This window comes from Alosa pseudoharengus, unplaced genomic scaffold (assembly GCF_046254945.1).
Source record: "Alosa pseudoharengus isolate Yale_2024_CS ecotype anadromous, Long Island Sound unplaced genomic scaffold, YU_APseudo_1.1 YU_APseudo_1.1_scf_14, whole genome shotgun sequence".
NCBI lineage: Eukaryota > Metazoa > Chordata > Actinopteri > Clupeiformes > Clupeidae > Alosa > Alosa pseudoharengus.
In genome coordinates, this window is record NW_027468609.1 from 24,914,890 (window position 1) to 24,933,941 (window position 19,052).

General features: G+C 40.6%; 1 protein-coding gene across 1 annotated transcript; it reads right to left on the reverse strand.

Annotated features, from left to right (window-relative positions):
* Window positions 1-391: 391 nt before the first annotated feature.
* Window positions 392-18,569, reverse strand: wdr36 (WD repeat domain 36). The gene is made up of 23 exons (XM_076284331.1): window positions 18,306-18,569; window positions 17,680-17,707; window positions 17,476-17,576; window positions 17,199-17,316; window positions 16,833-16,965; window positions 16,539-16,593; window positions 15,998-16,130; window positions 15,637-15,812; window positions 15,075-15,195; window positions 14,884-14,949; window positions 14,639-14,722; window positions 14,045-14,199; window positions 11,942-12,056; window positions 10,739-10,904; window positions 9,981-10,089; window positions 9,763-9,842; window positions 8,219-8,326; window positions 7,191-7,288; window positions 5,110-5,255; window positions 3,237-3,353; window positions 2,875-2,956; window positions 2,221-2,408; window positions 392-781 (listed from the first exon to the last, which is right to left on the reverse strand). The coding sequence occupies exons 1-23, from the start codon at window positions 18,459-18,461 to the stop codon at window positions 632-634; spliced, it is 2,685 nt and encodes an 894-aa protein (XP_076140446.1). The 5' UTR covers window positions 18,462-18,569; the 3' UTR covers window positions 392-631.
* Window positions 18,570-19,052: the final 483 nt, after the last annotated feature.

Consider the following 19,052-nt stretch of genomic DNA (forward strand, 5'->3'; position numbering starts at 1 on the left):
CACAGTGGACTAGATGCATAAGCACCAGCAGCGATTTTGAGAATCTAGCATAGGATTGAATGAACTCATCCTCAGCACTATGCTAAAATATATCTGTCATTGCAATTACACATGCTGGCAGCGTGCCTGAAAAGCTGGATACTCAGCAGCTAACATGAAAGAGTGTGACTATCACTGTGACAGTAAGCACTTACATTTCATGACAGTTCCTGTCTTTGACATACTATCATTACTGCCTGTTCAGAGACAGGATAAAATCACATACACTATGCCACCCAATGGCATAATTAATACTAAGGGAAAAGAATTCTGTTTTGACAAAAAAACAAAACAGAAGCATTTGAAATAGGAAAATGATATGACAAAATGACATCATACTCATGATTACCATTCAATATTTATATTTATATTACACAGTTAGCACAATATAAAACGTGCCAATACAAAAATGAGGACTGCAAGCAACCACCTCTTGCAGTTACAACGCAGGGAGCATATGTGAGGGGGCAGGGGGTGATAGTGGGGGATGTGTGTGTGTGTGTGTGTGTGTGTGTGTGTGCATATGTGTGAATGTGAGCATCTCCCTGTATGTGTGTGCAAGTGTGCATTCATCATGTGTGAGCATGTGTGTTTATAGTAAGGCACTCTTCATGTACTGCAGTAAGCACAGGCTCTGGTTGAGCTGAGTCTGTGTGTGGCTCCAGGTCTCCTCCAGCCTCTGCGAGACCTGTGCCGCCTCCTGCATCAGCGTGGGCTCCGTCGACAGCAGGCGGAGGTGCAGCTGAACAAAAACAACAAGACAAACAAACAAATAAAAAATAAAAACAACACAAACACATTGTGAGCTGCCGTCGCTACCGTAATAAACTGTGAGCTATGAGTCATAATGCATTCATTGGCTGGAGTCCTGACTTTTGTGTGGAGACCCTGAATCAGGGAGGGAGCACAAAAGACAGCAGAAGAGAAGCTGAGGTTGCTCATCCACTCTCACAGGCTCTTTATTAATATTTTTATTACCGGGGGAAAAAAAGAAAGGAAAGCATTCCTGTGTTCCAGCTACAGACATGAGTCACCCTGAATTAAAATCACCTGTAACACTGACAGAAACTGTAGCCCACACTCAGAGAATTATATTTTACATTTAGAAAGCATTATAAGCGTATTCAATGCATCTTCCTAATTAACTATGTAAATTAATTCATTCAAAGGTAAAGATAAATGTCTGCTGTTTTTTTTATTATTACTTTGTTATATGTGGCACATTATTACTTTTAAACTGTAAGGCTGATTCCTAGAACTCCCACAATAGTGGGTGACTGACAAAAATGCCATGTTACACAATTCACTTCAAAATCTAACCATATGGTTGTCTCTGCTGCCACCTGTTGGACACTGCTGTCATAGCAGGAGTTTTGGGGTGGTGTTACAGTTAAGGGAGGGGAAGTCACTTAGGACCTCACAACTGAGTTGACTTCCACATGCTGCAATTTGGTGAAATCATGGAGTTTGACTGGCAACCAAGCAATAAGCAGAAAGAATTAGCAACCTCATAGAAGCACTCTGAAACTCAAAAAAAATTAGCAATACTTTGTGGAATCAACCCCGACCCCTCACTGAAACATAACTCTCTGTTTCATATTTACTCCAGAGCTATTTGCTCAGAGCAATGGACCTTTTTCAAAGCAGCTATTTTTGACATGAAATATATGGCAGGTTACTAATGACATTAATTAAGGTTCTCATTTTACTACACTTCAATTGAACAGAGACTTCATTAAGGTATTTAGTAACACCTGTGCTTGCCCTACTGTTTCATGTCAGAGTAGGTGGGTTTACATGGACAGTTTTTTTTGCCTTTCCAGTTAAACTATTCTGATTGAAAAATGTGTGCCGTCTGTTTACATGAGGTATGTTCTATTCCGATCAGGTGTTCTCAAGCGCTTTAGAATCTTTGATCGGAATAGCAGTTGTTGACTCCTTTTCCTTCAGAAGATACAGCAGACAATCCGATTGATTGTTTACATGGCTTCTGATTGGATCAGGCATTTTAATTCTGATTGAAGTGTTTAAATGAGAATTTTTATTCCGATTGAGCCGTTATTCCGTTTCCAAACAGATTAAAAGTGTCCATGTAAACGTGGCTAATGGCTGCTGTGAAAAAGGTCCACTAACTCGGGCATTTTTTGTTTGGTGAGGTTCTGCGTCACGGCAGTGCGGTACCTTTAGGAAGAGGGCCAGGTAGGCCTGGGCGAGATCAAAGTCCCTCCTGGAGTCCAACATGCTGCTGATCAACCTGAGGAAGGCCGTCAGAGTGTCCACGTCTCCGCCCATGTCAGGGGCCAGGCTGCGTAGCTCGGTGTCGATGGCCGAAGGGCCCATCTCCTTCAGCAGATTCAGGGGCTCGTCGTCTGGGAACAGAACAAACAAATAAAAGTCCTTTTCATCACATGTAATAAACACAGTCAGAGCTGTCAACTTTGCAGGGGTGGGGAATAGTGAGGGAGAGAATGGGAGGAGTATCAACGAATGGAGGAAAGGACTTTTCCTCAATGAGTATTTAGTCCTCAGTGAATCTGCCATCTGTTGTTAACTGATTAACACATTCCCACACGCATGAAATTTACTTACAATTTATCAGTGCAATTCTATGTTAACATTCATCTTTTCAAACAATTACATGGTGATTTACTCTTACGGGGGGCTACAATGGACGCGTAACTGAAGACTGGTCTATGTTTTTCGAACATTCGCACCGCTATCACGTCTGGCGTAGTCAGTTCCACTGATCATAGTTAGGCGAACAGAACAGTGATGAAACAATGATGGAACAGTCATCAGGCCAGTGTCAGTGACCTGACTTGGAGTTTCACTTACAGTTGTTGCTAAGCAAAGCCTTCTCCAACTGCACGTAGAATGGGGACTTTTGGGCCAGAACTCCAAAATTAAAGACTTTGGACTGAAAAGAGAAACAGAATCTCAGCATATCATACACAATAAATATAAAGCCTAAACAAATACACATGGCAACACAAGTCATTATGCAAAGCCACTGAAAAAAGTTGTAATTCACAGTTTGAGTGCCTGTTTTAAGTGGACAATGTTGGGAAGTCTAAGCACTACAGATGTTAAGTGTCTCTTTGTTGAGAAAGTGTTTTTGTATGTCTGTGTTGAGCGTGTGTCTGTGTTTAGTGTGTGTTTTTTTTTTTTTTTGGGGGGGGGGGTGGGGGGTGTCTCACCTGATCTTCCTGGGGGGCCTCCGGGAGAGCAAACTGGGGCACCAGGCCAGGGAGGGTGGGAATGAAGAAGGGTGCCGCCTTCGGCACTTTGGGAGGCTCCTTGGGCTTGTTCCTTTTCTGTGATAATATTATTAACCACACATACATTCATTAGTTCATTCATCTGGCTGAGAATATCATTCAAAACACTTAATGAAAAGACGTGAGGCCATTTCACAGAGGCTTCTAAAGAACCGCAGTAAACATGCAGCAGCTGCTGCTTCAAGCAGCCTACTGTGGGGAGTAGCAACATGCTAGTTCACTGACATAAGCTTTGCAAATAAGCTCAGACATATTTTGGTTACAATAACAGGGTTATCCGTTTGTCTATGTCCAATAATGTTTGGAAATCAGCACTTCGCCAACCAGCAGTACTTTGTGGGCAGTTATGGGAAGTTTGCTTGCCAACATAACAAACTGGCTCAGAAATATTTTCTATTTAGTCTATTTCTATATAGTATATTTCTGGATTTCTGACTATCGTTTCTGTAGTGAGCGACGCAGACACAGGCGACGCAGAACTTCGCCGGCACAGAGGCAGCGGCGTAGTCAATGCGTGGAGTCGACACACAAGCATAAAACAGCCTTAATTCTGAGTAGCATTTAACAGCATACTTAGTTTTGTTCAGAAGCTATCCATTCCATATCCATACCGTAATTTTCCAACTATTAGCTGCGGCTTATACATTGATTTTGCCAAATTCCTACAGCTATGAGGTTAATACACGGTTGCAGTTAATATGGTATTAATATGGTTTCGTTTCTTTTAACTTGCATAAAACACTGTACTTCGGCTTATTCGGCTAATACACAGGAAATTACTGTACTGCCAGGAAGGACTGGAACTTAAGAAAGGATATGCTAATAAAGGGCTGGGCTGAGACTTGTATATATTGTGTGATATGAGGTAAGTTTAAGTTTGCTTTGTAGTTCACTGAGAGGTAGTTACTTGATGGTTTTCCCTCAGTTCAAGAATAATTTGTCTGGTTGGTGTGAACACTTGGTGTGTAAAAAAAAGAGTGGGAAAGAGAAAGGGAGAGACAGACACGAGATGGAGAATCATGTCCATCTGACACCTTCTGTTTTTAAGCATAAGTGTGATCACACAACACGACTGTAACCTCATTTTGCATGTGCACACACAGACGGAGAGATATACACACATACATGATTATGTCCCCATTTCCCCGTGTCCCCCTAATCAAACATACACACACACACACACACACACACACACACACACACACACACACACACACACACACACACACACGGGATGCAACGGTACAGTGTTCCCACGATTTTTTCTTCATGAGATTTCCCTTTTTCTCAGAATAAAATTACAATAAATCACCAAAAGATAATTTAGATAGAAAGATAGTTTTGAGTCGAATAATTCTGAAGGGTACTGTAGCTGATATTATTGAATATAACTGACTATGACACTGTAACAATTTTCCATCGTGACAGAATCCTAAGAGAGTAACCAAATACACCCGGGAATGTGACTCTCCAGCTTTTATTATTAGCCTATCTGGGAGATATTAAGTGTGTTTTTGGTGCGGTTTTCTTAGTTTATCTATCTATAAGGACGACGCCAAGCTACCGGCCGATTTCCATTAAACATTAAACATGGAAAGAATGGGCTGCAAGAACACATTAAACTTAAGTAGAACCATCTGATGTGTAGTTTCACTTAAGATACATTTGAGAGACTTGGTAGCGAACAACGTTTCTTTTGTTTATTTTATCGTATCGTTCGGTTCAATAACATTCCGCGTACCATTGCATCCCTAACACATACGCACACACACGCACACGCACACACACACACCTTGATGACATCAAGATGAAGCAGGTTCTTCCAGCGTGAGTCAGGAAGCAGGGAGAGGGTGATGAGGTGCTGGTCAAGCTGCGCTGGAGAGATGTAATCGGCCAGCTCAGAGCTGTCCATGTCCTCCTCTTCCTCATCTTCATCGTCTACCAAACAAAACACAGGAAAATATGACTGTGCTGAAGCTAGCTAGTGACGGCTCAGGTGAGAAAACAGGCAAGCATGAATTCAATATTCACATCTCTGCTTAAAAGTTGACTTAATAGTTGTATCAGCGATTTCAGGCCCAAAAAAGGCCCAAACATAAATGATCACATTCGTCTAATCTTTCCTAACGATCCGCTAGCTGTCTGCCCCATAAGCAGGCCATCAAAAAAAAACGCATCTCTGTAGGCAGCTTAGGTAACATGGGCGCCAATCAACAAGCAACAGAGCCATTCCGCAGAAGAGTCACAGGTGACAGGTGTTCAAGCCGCTAGTCATATGAGGGTATGGACATTATCTTACATTTTGCAATTTTCCTTTCCAATCACACAAAATATTGCATTGTTTAATGCTGTTAATGGTAAAAAAAAAAAAAAAATTATAAACTACAATCAGATTTTTTCAATAATCTACATATTAGATTAGATTTTTGCATTGTGTTGAATAAATATCGGACAATTTATTGTTTATTGGTTTTTGAAATCCTCAAATATCGAAACTGGAATTGGAAACTGGAATTAAAATCCCATTATTGGTCGGGCTCTATTCAGGACTAGGGATGTAACGATTACCGGTATAATGGTAAACCACGATAAAAATGTTGACGATAACAATTACCGTTTTCTTTTCAAATATCATAATTATCATGGTTGATTACTGCGGTATGGAAACCGTGTGTTTAATCCTTCCCAGCTTTATCTGAGCCTGCTTTTGACATACAGTAGGCCTGGTACAATGAAACAAAACTGGTACCATACTGATTCTGTTGTCTAATTGATGGTTTTACTACAATTACTACTACGATTCGGATTAGGCTACACCTGATTTTAAAAGGCGGAACATTTTCACTGCAAAATGTGCACTGCCACTTTGCATCTTTTTATGTTCGCGTCCACATTAAATCCATTCCACTCACGTTATCAGGAGAATACAGTAGCCTAAAGTTTTATTTCAAACGCTTACTTTGGTCTCACTCATTGGATCTAAATAACAGAAATAGCAAACTCCAAGTTATGGTAGGGTAAGTTAAGCTATAAGCACATAGCCAATTAAACATAAAGAAAAAAGTGAATGGGACACTTTTTTAAACTATTTCAGCTTGTGTAGGCCTTTTGGTGCTTTCTGAACATATTGAACACACTTTTAGAAATACTGTGATAATACCGAAAACCGTGATAATTTTGGTCACTATAACCTGAGGTTAAATTTTCATACTGTTACATCCCTATTCAGGACGATTCAGGTTTCAGCAAACAGCCTTCATCAAGATTCTAAAATGTTAACTTAAAAAATCAATATTTTAAGGAAACTTAGTCTATGTGGTAATAAATAATTTTGTTGCTGATCCAAACTAATAAATCATACTTAATGTAGATGAATACCTGGTTCACAACAAAACCTTTCACAAATGTAGACTTTACAATCATCAATGTGCCCCTGTAAGGGCCTTACAACTGACCTGCTCAACAAGCTAGAATAGACCTTTGAAGTTCGCCTACAAAAAGAAGCCAAAGCTGCCATCTTTGCCCATATAAGGACATATATATAATTCATTATTGAAGCCTAACTATGGCAAGTTGTATTGCAAGCTCTAGGGTAGCAAAAATCAAAGTTCGCCGTCTTAACATACCGAAGATCACAGTACCCACTCGAAGGCAGAAGACAAAAGTATGTAAAGCAAAAAGTCTGCATTTTAGATTTCTTTGTCCCCGCTAGAGTTTAATAGGTGTGATAATTTAAAATCCTCATGTTATTTTCCCATAGAAACAAATCGCAAGATACCAGACCTCCTTATATGGGCAAAGATGGTTTTGTAGGCAAACTTCAGAGGTCTATGTTGTTCATTGTGCATCATGTATGCTTTTCTAGTGACCTACCATGACTGGGGAATGTCCCAGGCAACATGACAACTGCAGGCTCATAGTCTGCAGGTAGGGGGCGCAGTGACACCACACTGCACAAGGTACTGTTTGACCTGGATTAAAATGAAACAACACAATATGTCAAAATGTGTTTATCAATCACCACTTTTAATTTAGTACTGTGACCGGTAACTTGAGAATTTCTTTTTTTTTTTAAATCTTAAAGTGATCATTAATGATGTATAGTAGACGTTAAAAGAAAAACAGCTTACTGTCCTATGCCTATGCCTACCCTGTCCAACTGTAGCCAGTTTCAAGTCTTATCTGTTCCCAACTGATCAAATGCACTGTATTATTTTTGTTTACTTAACACACTAGGCTCTGACTCGTATTAAACGGTTGATATGGTTAATATCGCCCAGCACAAACTAATGTATTGTAATTTAATTACTGAGAAAAACATCTTAATAATCTAATACCACGCAACACCATCCACCACACCAACAGAGGTGGGTCAGTGCATGAGGAAGTTCAGATGAGGAAGTCCACAGTACATGAATTCCTTCAGTCACTCAATTTCATGAAAATCATAGATGACCGACTTTCATTTAAAGTCAACTTCCAATCATGTTCTTCAAGATGTTAAAGAAAGGCTACAAATTACTCAGCCGATTTCTGCTTCATTGCACCCAGCATTGCAAGATTAAAGATTAATAAAAGATTAAAGCTTATTGAAATTTTACTTCCGTGTGTTAGTTTGAAAGTTGAGGGGTCAGTCTTAGGCTCAGATTGAAATTCTACTTCCAAATGTCAGTGTGAAAGTTAAGGGGTCAATCTTAGGCTCAGCGCACACACACACACACACACACACACACACACACACACACACACACACACACACACACACACACACACACACACACACACACACACACACACACACACACACACACACACACACACACACACACACACACACACACACACACACACACACACACACACACACAGAAGTTCTGTCCCCTGCATTGATGAGTTCTCACCATAAGAAGATACCCAGGTTGTCGACGTGAGAGGACGCCAGGAAATTTCCTGTGGGGGACATTGTGAGGCTTACTGCTGCAGCGTCCACCAGAAAGCAGTCCACTAAACTGAAAAGAGACCACGTAAGATGGAGGAGAGAGGAGACAAAGAAAGTGTGTTATTATTATTTTATTAATTTGTGTGTTTGTTTTTATAACCTACTTGCACTACTTCATGTTAAATATTTCTCTTTTTTATGTTTACACTTCATATGTTCATGGCATTGTTTTAGCAATGTTGTAATACAGTGATACCAATGGAACGTATTGGAATTTGAAATTGAAGAGAGACTTCAAGAGAAAATAAACTGATAATGTGAGCAGACAGGAGAGATGAAACTAAACATGCCGAGATAAGAGAAGTTTTAACCACAGGTTTGTCTTGACCCAGTGGACCCGATCGGGGGATTCCGTAGTCAGAGAGTGAGAGAACTCCCTGACAGCGCTGATAATAAAGCCCTTAATCATAAGTGATGTCACCCTTCTCGCTGAGTCTGAATGTTGGTCAATTTAACATAAAAGGTCATCTAGATAACATAGGAAAACCGTGTTCAATCTGAAAAACAACATCAAAAGCATGGGGCGGCTGGCTATAGCTAATGCGTTCAGGAAATTACAGCATCTTCGACCTCCTCCTGATGAGAAAACCACATCACACATGGATTTAAGAATAAGATCAAAACATTTTCATTGACAACCTTTCCAAAAACATTTCTATGACACAGACTGAGCCCAATAACTGAATGATAATTTAGCAGCCTTTTCCACTTGGATAGCGAGATTATGTCAAGTCATGTGGAAACTGTATCATGCTGCAGAAATGCACACAATGAAACATTATCTGTAGAAGAGTACAATAACATAATCTATTCCATTCCACCTACACAGACGTGTCATAAGAAAGCCCACCCGCTGTAACTGTCTGTCGGGAGGCAGAGAGAAGAATTTTGGTTGGAAGACTACTGCTGTTTGTACTGACCGAAATGTGTACAATGCAGTTGAGACTTACCTCAGTGTTTATCTATGGTCATTGCAGTGCACTATAGAGCAGTATCCCTTCACCTTACATTTAAATTATGAAAGAAAGTCTTGGTTGTCTTAAAGACTTCAACAATGCAAGATCCATATGGCAGACTTTTTAGGATTAGGATTTAGGATTTTAAGGTTTGCGTCCAGTCTGAGGTCATTTCTTGGCCCCACTCCCCATCTCTCTCCCACCTACCCCTTCTAATTACCTCCACTGTCCCATCAATAGAGGCTTAAGAAACCAACAAAGATGAATGTTACAAACTGTTCATCAGAAACAAAGTTTCATAAATCTGCCCTACCACCGCAGCAACCAATACACAGAGGGGTTGGTGCCTGCCCTCCTCTGGTTCAGTGCACCATTCCTGCCATGCACTCAGATCGACTGATATCAAGACAGTGAAAATTCTTTCGAAATTGCACTGAGGGAGAAAGTGAGATATATATACAAACACACAAACACGCACAGAACCCCTTACCAGCCAGAGGGGAGGTCCCAGGTACGGATGGTGCAGTCCATGGAAGCCGTTATCAACCAGCGGCCATCTGGGCTATACGTCTGCCAGGAGTGATAAGAAACAGGGAAAGTCCTTAGTGTCCAAGAGAAGTGCATCAGTGAGACAGAAACAGAGAAAGAATGAGAGAGACAGATAGAGATAAAAATGAGCGAGTGAGTGGAAGACAGAGTGGGAGCTACCAAGTCATTGATCTGCCCACGATGTCCTGAGAACTTGCGGACGATTCTTTTGGTCTCGATGTCCAGAACGTTGACAGTGAAGTCGTCCAAAGCAATGGCTAGCATTCCACTGGGGAGAGTAGCAGGATAGAACAAGATCTTAAAGGCACAGTCAGCAATTCTGGCTATTGATACTGGACCCTCACAGCTAATCATATTACATCTCATGGGCCTCGAAGCCAATCTTATTTCACCACTCTGGAGCCTCACAGCCAACCATATCAATCCAATCAAACCTGTTGATTTGCTGGAATTCCCACCTTGTTTGTTTAAATTTTTTAATGCCGGGATTGTGTACGTATACGAACACAAGTTGTTTTTAGCTTGCGTACACACAGAACGGATGGCAAGAGAACCATGAAGAGTAATTCACTGAATGTGACAGCTGTATTTGTTTATAAAGTCTGAACCACTTAGAAAAAAGTGCTTGCAGATACCATCTTTAAATAAAAGCAGCACTGCTTATTCTAGTCACAAGAGAACATTTTTCAGGACTTATTTTCTCAAAAAGTAAGTCAATTATTCAATTTCAATGCCTTTACATACGTACAGATTAAATGAACACAAAGCAACAACAACTTGCATGGCACTTTGTATGGTGCTTTATCAAGGCACCAAAAGCGCTTTACAGTGAAGGGGGAACCTCACTTATCACCAACGTGTAGTAAGCAAACAAGCACACAACGGCACAAAAACCAGACAAAAGTCCTCCTGATTACCTCTCCCTGTGCAGCAGCGTAGAGGCTGGTGAGGACTCTAAGCTCAGTGTGTGGAGAAGCTCATGGCTCTTGAACTTCCAGATCTTGAGGAGATGGTCAGCTCCGGCACTAATGGTCAGCTGGTTGAGCCCGTCAATAGCCACACCACGCACCGGGCCGGCATGAGCTAGAAGAGAGTGAGGAGGTAAAGGGCCATTCACACCAGGAACGATAACTATAAAGATAACTTTAACAATAACGACACTAACGTCCACACTGACCGACGATAAGGAAATTCTCTCCTTGTGTTGACAGTGCTCTAGAGTCACTAAGGGTGCGACTAACATTTTTCCTGGGTCGCACTGGTGCACCTAACATCATAAAGGTGAGTGCCTAGACTTTCCTAGCATCTGTTGTCTCTCCGTGAACACAAGAGAATCAGCAATGGATAAAGGAAATAAATGCGACAAAACAGATGACAGAAAATGGAGAGAAATAGACCCACAGAGTAGGACTACTGTTCCGCCCAATACTGTCATTCCCGGTCCATGCTCTGACAACAGGCCGAAGATGGCATGCGACTCAGAGACAGAGATAGAGCATACCAAGCTAGAGCTTGAAACTCAAAAATATATGCATTCAGAAACAAATCTGGTCAGACCAGTTTCCCAGGCTATGGTATAACAAAACAGAGAACGCAATGCACTGTACTGCAAAGAGTGCGGTCAAAGCATGGCCGGTAACATTTTAGCGGTTATTTTTATATATAATTGTGCTTCAAATAAAGACAAACATTTACCTACACCTTATTCTTGTTTAAAATCATTTATCATTCACATAATATTGAATGTATATGGAGAATGGGTATGGAGAGCGATAAAAATATGACCTTAAATTGTGGCGTTAAAGGCGACAAAATTTGGGTGCACCTACATTTTGTGCCGGTGCACCTAAATGAAATGATGAATGTAATGTCTAAAATTTGATGGATTCTCATTGGCTGACTGGCAGATTTTTACTGTTCTCAAAATCACTGTCATCTGTGACACTGACACTGTCAAAGTGATCCCCAACAACATTATTCTTCATGTTGTTATCATTATAGTTTATGTGTGAACGTTGTCATTCATCTTAGCTAGAACGATACTTTTTTGTCGTTAACGTTATCATTATAGTTATCATTATGCGTCTGTTTTAAGGTAGGCATAGGAGCTAAACACTAACCTTTGTCTTTTCCATATTGACCTCGGTGGAGGCCAGACTGCAGGTTGTATGTGTCAATGTGCCCGGTAGAGACAGCCACCACCACAAAGTTCCCACATGAGGAAATATCTACAGCCTGCAGGAAGGAAGGAGGGAGCAAGAGAGTGAGAGTAAGAAAGAGAGAGAGAGAGAGAAAGAAAGAGAGAGAGAATGAGCGTAAGAAAGAGAGAGGGAGAGATTAAGACTGAGAGTAAGCGAGAGTAAGAGAGAGAGCAAGAGAGTGAGAGTAATAAAGAGAGTACGAGAGAGAGTGTGACAGAGAGAGAGAGAGAGACAGACAGATAGACAGACAGACATTGGAACAGAAAGAGATAGTCAGACTCCCTGTCGTTCATCCCACTCATCTAAACTCTAAAAGTCTAAAATCTAAAGTACTATGACAATGTGAAACTATGACAACATAAGCTTAAGATTAAAACTATAACGATGTAAAACTAAGACTGAAATGTGACCCATGCTAATGTGACAATGCAATAAAATGCCAATGTAAAACTGACAAAGGCTTGTACTGGCCTGTGTAACCCCACTACAGGTAGAAAATAGTGAAGTAAGCTGTTACACTGGCGTTTTCCAAAACACTTGGGGCAGAAAACACCAAGTTAACCTCAGTCAAGATCACCCTTCAAAACGCAGCCAAGCACAATTTTCTCAATTTTTTCATTCCTAAGTAAATACATTGCATACATAATATTGGGAGTGGTGTCCCCTGAAAAGTTGTAGGTTCAATACCCGCCTTCCAACATTGTGCCCTTAAGCAAGGCACTTAACCCCGAGTTGCTCCTGGGACAGTGGCCCTTGTAATATAATTGACAAGTGTAAGTCGCTTTGGATAAAAAGTGTCTGCTAAAATGAATAAATGTACAAATAGATGTGATGACAGGGGTTCCCAAATTGTGTGAGGTCAGACTGAAAAAATGGACTAAGAACCCTGAACAAAGTTCATTTGAAAATCCCACCCCTTGTTCAACATCTGAGATGACCGTCCTCACTATGGGACTGTTTAAATTGTTTTACAAATGTGAGATCACAAGTGGTCAGTTAGAAGTGTAAATCAAGGGGGGCCTGGCATGAATACCTACATCCCTATGAAATTCATGACTATTCCAAAACTTTCAAAGAATACCCTGACAATTTGATTTTATAATTCCATGACTTTTCCAGGTTTTCCATGACTGTGGGAACCCTACCCAAACAGGTTTTTTCACCCATGATTACGGGCTGCAAAAATTAGGGTTCAACAGTGAGAATTTTGGTTTACAGCAAAGTGGTGCAACACTGGCAATAGTCGGGGAGTCAAGAGTGGAAAAGGAAAAACTGGACAACAAAAAGCATTGCATTTTCAAAATTCATTACATTAAATACAACTTGTCTTCAGATGAGCACAAGAGTTTCTGTATTGCCTGTGTGGACTCATTTACAAACAGCCAGGCAAACAAAACTTCAATAAGTGAAATACAGCAAATGCCACATGCCCAGGCTACCTCAACAGAGGCTATTTATGTTTCGCCAGAATTAGGACTTTGAGTAATGCTGGCAGACGTGACATTTTTTGTCTTAGATTTATTATTTATTAGATTTATTATTATTATTTTTACTGACGGGCGTGATTTGAAAGCAAATCACTGAAAAACAAATCTTCTGAGAAAGACTTTGGTGTATGTGCAGGTAGCACACTGTCGGCACACTGTCTGAGAAAAAGGCAGGCAGCGATCACAGCAGCACCACTGACCAGATCCAAAGGTTACAAGCATGGTTGTGTGCTGGTGTGCTTGTAACATCTCACATGTACCTTTGCCTTGCAACCGAATATTTTAGGCCCACCTCAGAGAAAATACGGCTATATATATATATATATATATATATATATATATATATATATATATATATGTGTGTGTGTGTGTGTGTGTGTGTGTGTGTGTACGTGTATATATGTATGTGTACATATCACACATATATATATATATATATATATATATATATATATATATGGCATGCAGTAAAAATAGCAGATATTATTATTGGTCTATATCGGTCAGCCTTAGTAGCCAGGGAGTGCATACTGACCGTGGCGTGCACATTCAGGGCCCGGTTGTGGTGGAAGCGGTCCGGCTCCAGTTTGTGCGCGCCCATTGAGCCCTTCTGGTGGTTCCAGGTTGTGGCGACGACGAGGCCACGATGGCATGCCACGATGCCATCCCAGTCGCTCTGCCGAGCGCACTCTGCAACAGTTCGCAGATAATATGAACTTTCGAGAGTACCTCCTCTCCTAGCACTACAAACTGCTGGACATGCTTAATCAAGCACTTACCACTACCTTCTTCCCCATCCTGACTATCCCTCGTCTCCCTCCCTCGACTTGAACTGTTATTCTGTTCTATGCGACTAGTACTTATGGCTGCACTAACAATATCCTTGTGGCACTGTACCTTTATAGTACCTTCATTGTTGTAAGTCGCTTTAGCGTCAGCTAAATGACTAAATCTTAATGATATCCAGCAGGGAAGAAACAGGCTACACTTAATACTCCACAATGGTAGTTACACACAATCTCTAACAAGCTCTAAATAGTAGGTCAAGACTTTGTAAGAAATTAAGAAATGGCCATGCTTGCATGCATGCATGTTAAGTGCCAAAGGTGTTGGTCCAAAAATATTGTACCTGAAGCAAATGATGTGATGGCTGGCAGCTTCGCTGTGTCATATTTCAAGCCTTTCTTTTTGGCTTTCTTCTTATTGAGAGTTCCTATTGAAAAAAATAAAGTCAATATGCAAAACTATGCATGCATTTTCACATTCCCAAAGACCAAACCTAAGTTTCATGAATCCAGGTATTTGGTTAGGGCCACCTAATCAATGGTGTCCTTTTTCATATTCAACTGAAAACACAATGTCCAGAATTCTTACCATGCCCCAAACTCTTATTGAATCGCTCATGAACAATAGAAAAGGACTGCAGTGTGCCATCTTGACCTTGAGGAAAGAAATAAAACCATAAACGCATTCACACAACTAATAATACACGGGCAAATCAAACACATTGTTTATAAACACGTTATAAAAGAGGACTTCATGAAGCAGCCGGCTGCGAAACCAACCCGCGCTAAGAATCGTTTGGCCGTTGCGGCCGTGGTGAAGAATCTTGGTTGGTGGGGCGCTGTGTCCAAGGCGACAGCGGAGCAGACGGCCCTCGGCTCCCGGAGTGTCAAATATCCACACCTGCCAACGTTAAAGATGACGTTTCATCTCCTGATCCTGACCAAGTAACTTGCACTAACAGACAATTAGGCTTCCCATATGACACAGTTGGCATTGATAAAACCGTTGCAACTAGCCATCTGATGCATTTCAGGCATCTAAGGTATATTTGGCAAAGTAGTGCCATTATAAAAACAAGCTACTTACAAAAACATGCCTGAAAAAAAAAAAGTAATTTATTTCACCAATTTAGAGGTACAGCCCATTATTCAGGCAAAAATGACTGATATCTCATTATTGATATTGAAATTAAATGACATTCCTCACCGTGCTCTTGAGGCAATGTCATGATAGGCTGGCATAGTGTATGTTTTGTCTTAAGTCATTTTGTTTCTTTTCCATTTACAGAATTGAGTACTGTACCAACTGTTACTTGTCAGACTCTGAATGGAAGACACCAACCCTGATGGCATTGTCGGCACCATTGGTGATGAGGAGGGGTTCATTGAGGAGGAAGGTCAAACCAGCAATAGCTGTGTCATGGGCATCTCTCATCTGACCAATCAGCTTCTTTTCCTCCAGATCCCACAATCCAATGTGACCAACAGGACTTCCGGCGGCCATTATTGGATGCCCATCTACCAGACATAATAATTATTTGACTTATACAGTATATGACTGTCCTATAGAAAAAATATTTTCAAATGCACAGGTACAACAGTTAACTGTAAAACTGTAAGTATTTATTGTTAAGGACAGTCACCAAGATCTCTCACTCTTTTGTAAAAACATCTATCCGATCACTAAATATACATGACCGTACCTGTCCTGAAGCTCAGGGACGTGATTGGTCCCCAGTCCTGTTGGAACTTCATCAGTGTCTCATCAAATTTGATGTTATGAATGATCACCTGTCCAGACGCCAAGCCCACACCTACAACATCTACAGCAGGTGTCTACAGCAGGAGAAATACAAACAAGAGCATGTATACATAATAAACTACATTCAAGATTTACTGTAAATCATGCTGTAAAATACAATATTTATTAAACAATATGGTAGGATCAGATGCAGATCAGGATTTGCTGTGCATGCAATGCATGTAACGGTCATATTTATCTGTAACACACTGAAAGAATACAGACAACAAAGATGAAAGGCGACATAGTAGACCTTTATACAGACAGTGTATTATTATACAGTTGTTCATGAGAAACATTACAATATTCTATACTCAGAGACTGCTCATCCATTCATCTCACCTGCGGAAGGACTGTTACGTATAAGTATAAGTATAAGTATAAGTATAAGTAAGTGGGCCTCAGTTGTGATTCCAAGACAAAATAAATTACTATCATCTCACCTGCTGAAGGACTGTTACTGCCGAGGTCCATCCAGGGAATGTGTAAAGAAGCTTACTGGGGGAAAAAATGCAGATTAAAACGTGGGACACTTCCTTAAAACAACGGATTTCAACAACACATAAGGCCCTTGTTTAGATGACGGGCAAAGTGCAAAGTCTTCGGTCTAACTCAAATTAATATAATAAGTTCTGGTTTTACATAACCCAGCACCTCATCAGACTACAACAGACATGATTCGCTTCTCAGAAAAATTGCAGTCTTCCATCTCACATCTTTCTTGCTGAACGACTTACTTGGATTTAATGTTCCAGAGCTGAAGTCCTCCCTGGCTGCTGCCAAACAGGATTTTATTCAGGTAGGTACTGGGGTGCATCACAGCAGACACATCAAATGAGACTTTATCAAATGATATCTGCAAATACTCCTCTGATAATGATCATTTAAAAAAAAGTGGGGTTAGTGACATACAAAAGTATAAACAATGACATAAACGCTACCAAGCACCAGTAAGACTACTACTTCGGCAATATTTTAATTTTGTGGCGTGAACTTGAAATAGAAATGGCCTGCCTCATGGTACTGGACAAAGGGGGCTTGCACATAGCAGTGGCACAAGTAGCCTACTCCTAAAGCTCTATGGTCAAAGGCGTGCAACTTGCCTTCAGCCTCCACCTCCCAGATGATGACTGTGTTCTCCCTGTCCACAGAGATGAAATGGTCTCCAAAAGGTAACAGAAGGTGAACATCATCTCTATGGCCAGAATACGTGTGCACAACCTGTCGGGATGACAGAGCACAAAGAATCTGAATCAATAGGAGTCTAACAAGTGCTTTCAGTTGGTCAAAAGTGTTGCAAGCAGGGTTTTTTTTTTCTCTCACAATGATATTCCCAAAAAGAGTCATTAAAAATCTATTATGTGTGTCAGAGCAGATCACCTCTTTGTTCCTGGCAAAGGCCACAACAGTTTTGCCATGTGCAGCGAACACCAGCATCCGATCAGCAGCCAGACAAGATATATCATCGGGAAGGGCATTACCTGATTAAAAAGACATTTACCAATCTTCAATAAAGCATTGGGGAAGAAAAATGGCTTCAGAAATGCATTATAAATATGCCATGTGATTGTGGAGTTTACTTACTGACTGCAACTATGCCAAGTTTCTTAACCTGAAAGAGTTAGGTTAGAGAGTTGGTGAGATAAATTTAGCATGAATGGGCAAAGAACTTATGGCCAGTCTACTTGTGTACATATTTGAAAAGACAACAGTTTGGTAATTGGATATGGCAATGCATTATTAACTGCATTATTGCAATGCATTATTAACAATTAAATAAGAATGTCAGAGCGTTGTTCAGATCCGCAGGTAATAAACAATGAGGAATTTCCAAAATAGGACGAAAACGTGTGTAGGCTTTATCTTCATTCGTATCTAAAAGTCTAGACTCTACTCTAAGGTCATGCTGCAACAATGACTATTTTAGTGACATGCGCACGGAGCAATTGCAGATGTCATTAGCTGATCGCACTGTACATCTTCACAAATCCTAGAGGACTGTAACTCTGTTTTAGCGGTTACGAGTTTCTCTCCTTTCATTACCTTTCTAGTTTGTTGTAACATGGGTAAGCTATATTTGATTCACGCCAGGTTGTTAGCAAACCAGTCACCATGGTTAACTTAACACATTTGATGTACTGTCAATAAAAGTCACTATTCTCACGGACTAGAGAAAGCTAAAATAGAAACACATATAATTTTCCACTTACGTTGTATGTGTGAAAACATTTCCCGACAGCTGTAACAACGTAGAACTCCCGATGCTTCTTGTGGTAGCGTACCACGTGTGGAAGATGGTTTGAATACAGTCCAAGAGCCCGGAATCCAGCAAATATTACGCTTGCTTTTTTACTACCAGCAGACATTTTGTATTTCTTGTGACTGATTTTTAGTGAAAGACTCTTAGGTGGGTTATTATTTCATAATACAAATGAGTAAAGTAACTAGCACATCTCCACACAGCAGCCTACAACGCTGTGTACAACACTGTGTGTAACGCTAAAATCTGTCCGGGGAGATACAGCGTTTGGCAGTCGTTCCAGTTTAACCGAAAATCTATAGCCTGCCTGTCTATTGTTTGTGCAGAAAGATAGTGTCGTGAAGAAGCACCTGAATTGTGCATTTTATGTTAAAAGCATGGCATTTCTGTGTTAGTGTGTGAAATTCTGTGTTAGTACATACCATTAGGGTTTATTTTCAGATGTGGAGGTAAACCAGATATCACCAGAATATTGTCATCTGGTAGGCCTACAATAATCTTACTATGTCTCAATTAAATTAGATCAAAAATGCCCCCCCCCCCCCCTCCGCCGTTGGTGCTTCCCTACCTTCTAGCTGCAGTGTATCCCTTAGCAATAAGTAGATGCAGCATATTGGGTATTGAAATATTCACAAGAATCCCTAGAAATTGAACATTCATGTTGTTTTATCCAATATTAGTTGTGCATATGTATAGA

What these genes read in the sequence shown, in the direction of transcription:
- wdr36 (XM_076284331.1), bottom strand. Translation starts at nt 18,461, where the DNA reads ATGTCTGCTGGTAGTAAAAAAGCAAGCGTAATATTTGCTGGATTCCGG. An exon ending in GGCTTTGCTTAGCAACAACT is followed by an intron (nt 2,409 to 2,874) that starts GTAAGTGAAACT and finishes TTCTGTTCCCAG; the next exon opens with ACGACGAGCCCCTGAATCTG. An exon ending in ACCTGGCCCTCTTCCTAAAG is followed by an intron (nt 782 to 2,220) that starts GTACCGCACTGC and finishes GTTTTTGTTCAG; the next exon opens with CTGCACCTCCGCCTGCTGTC.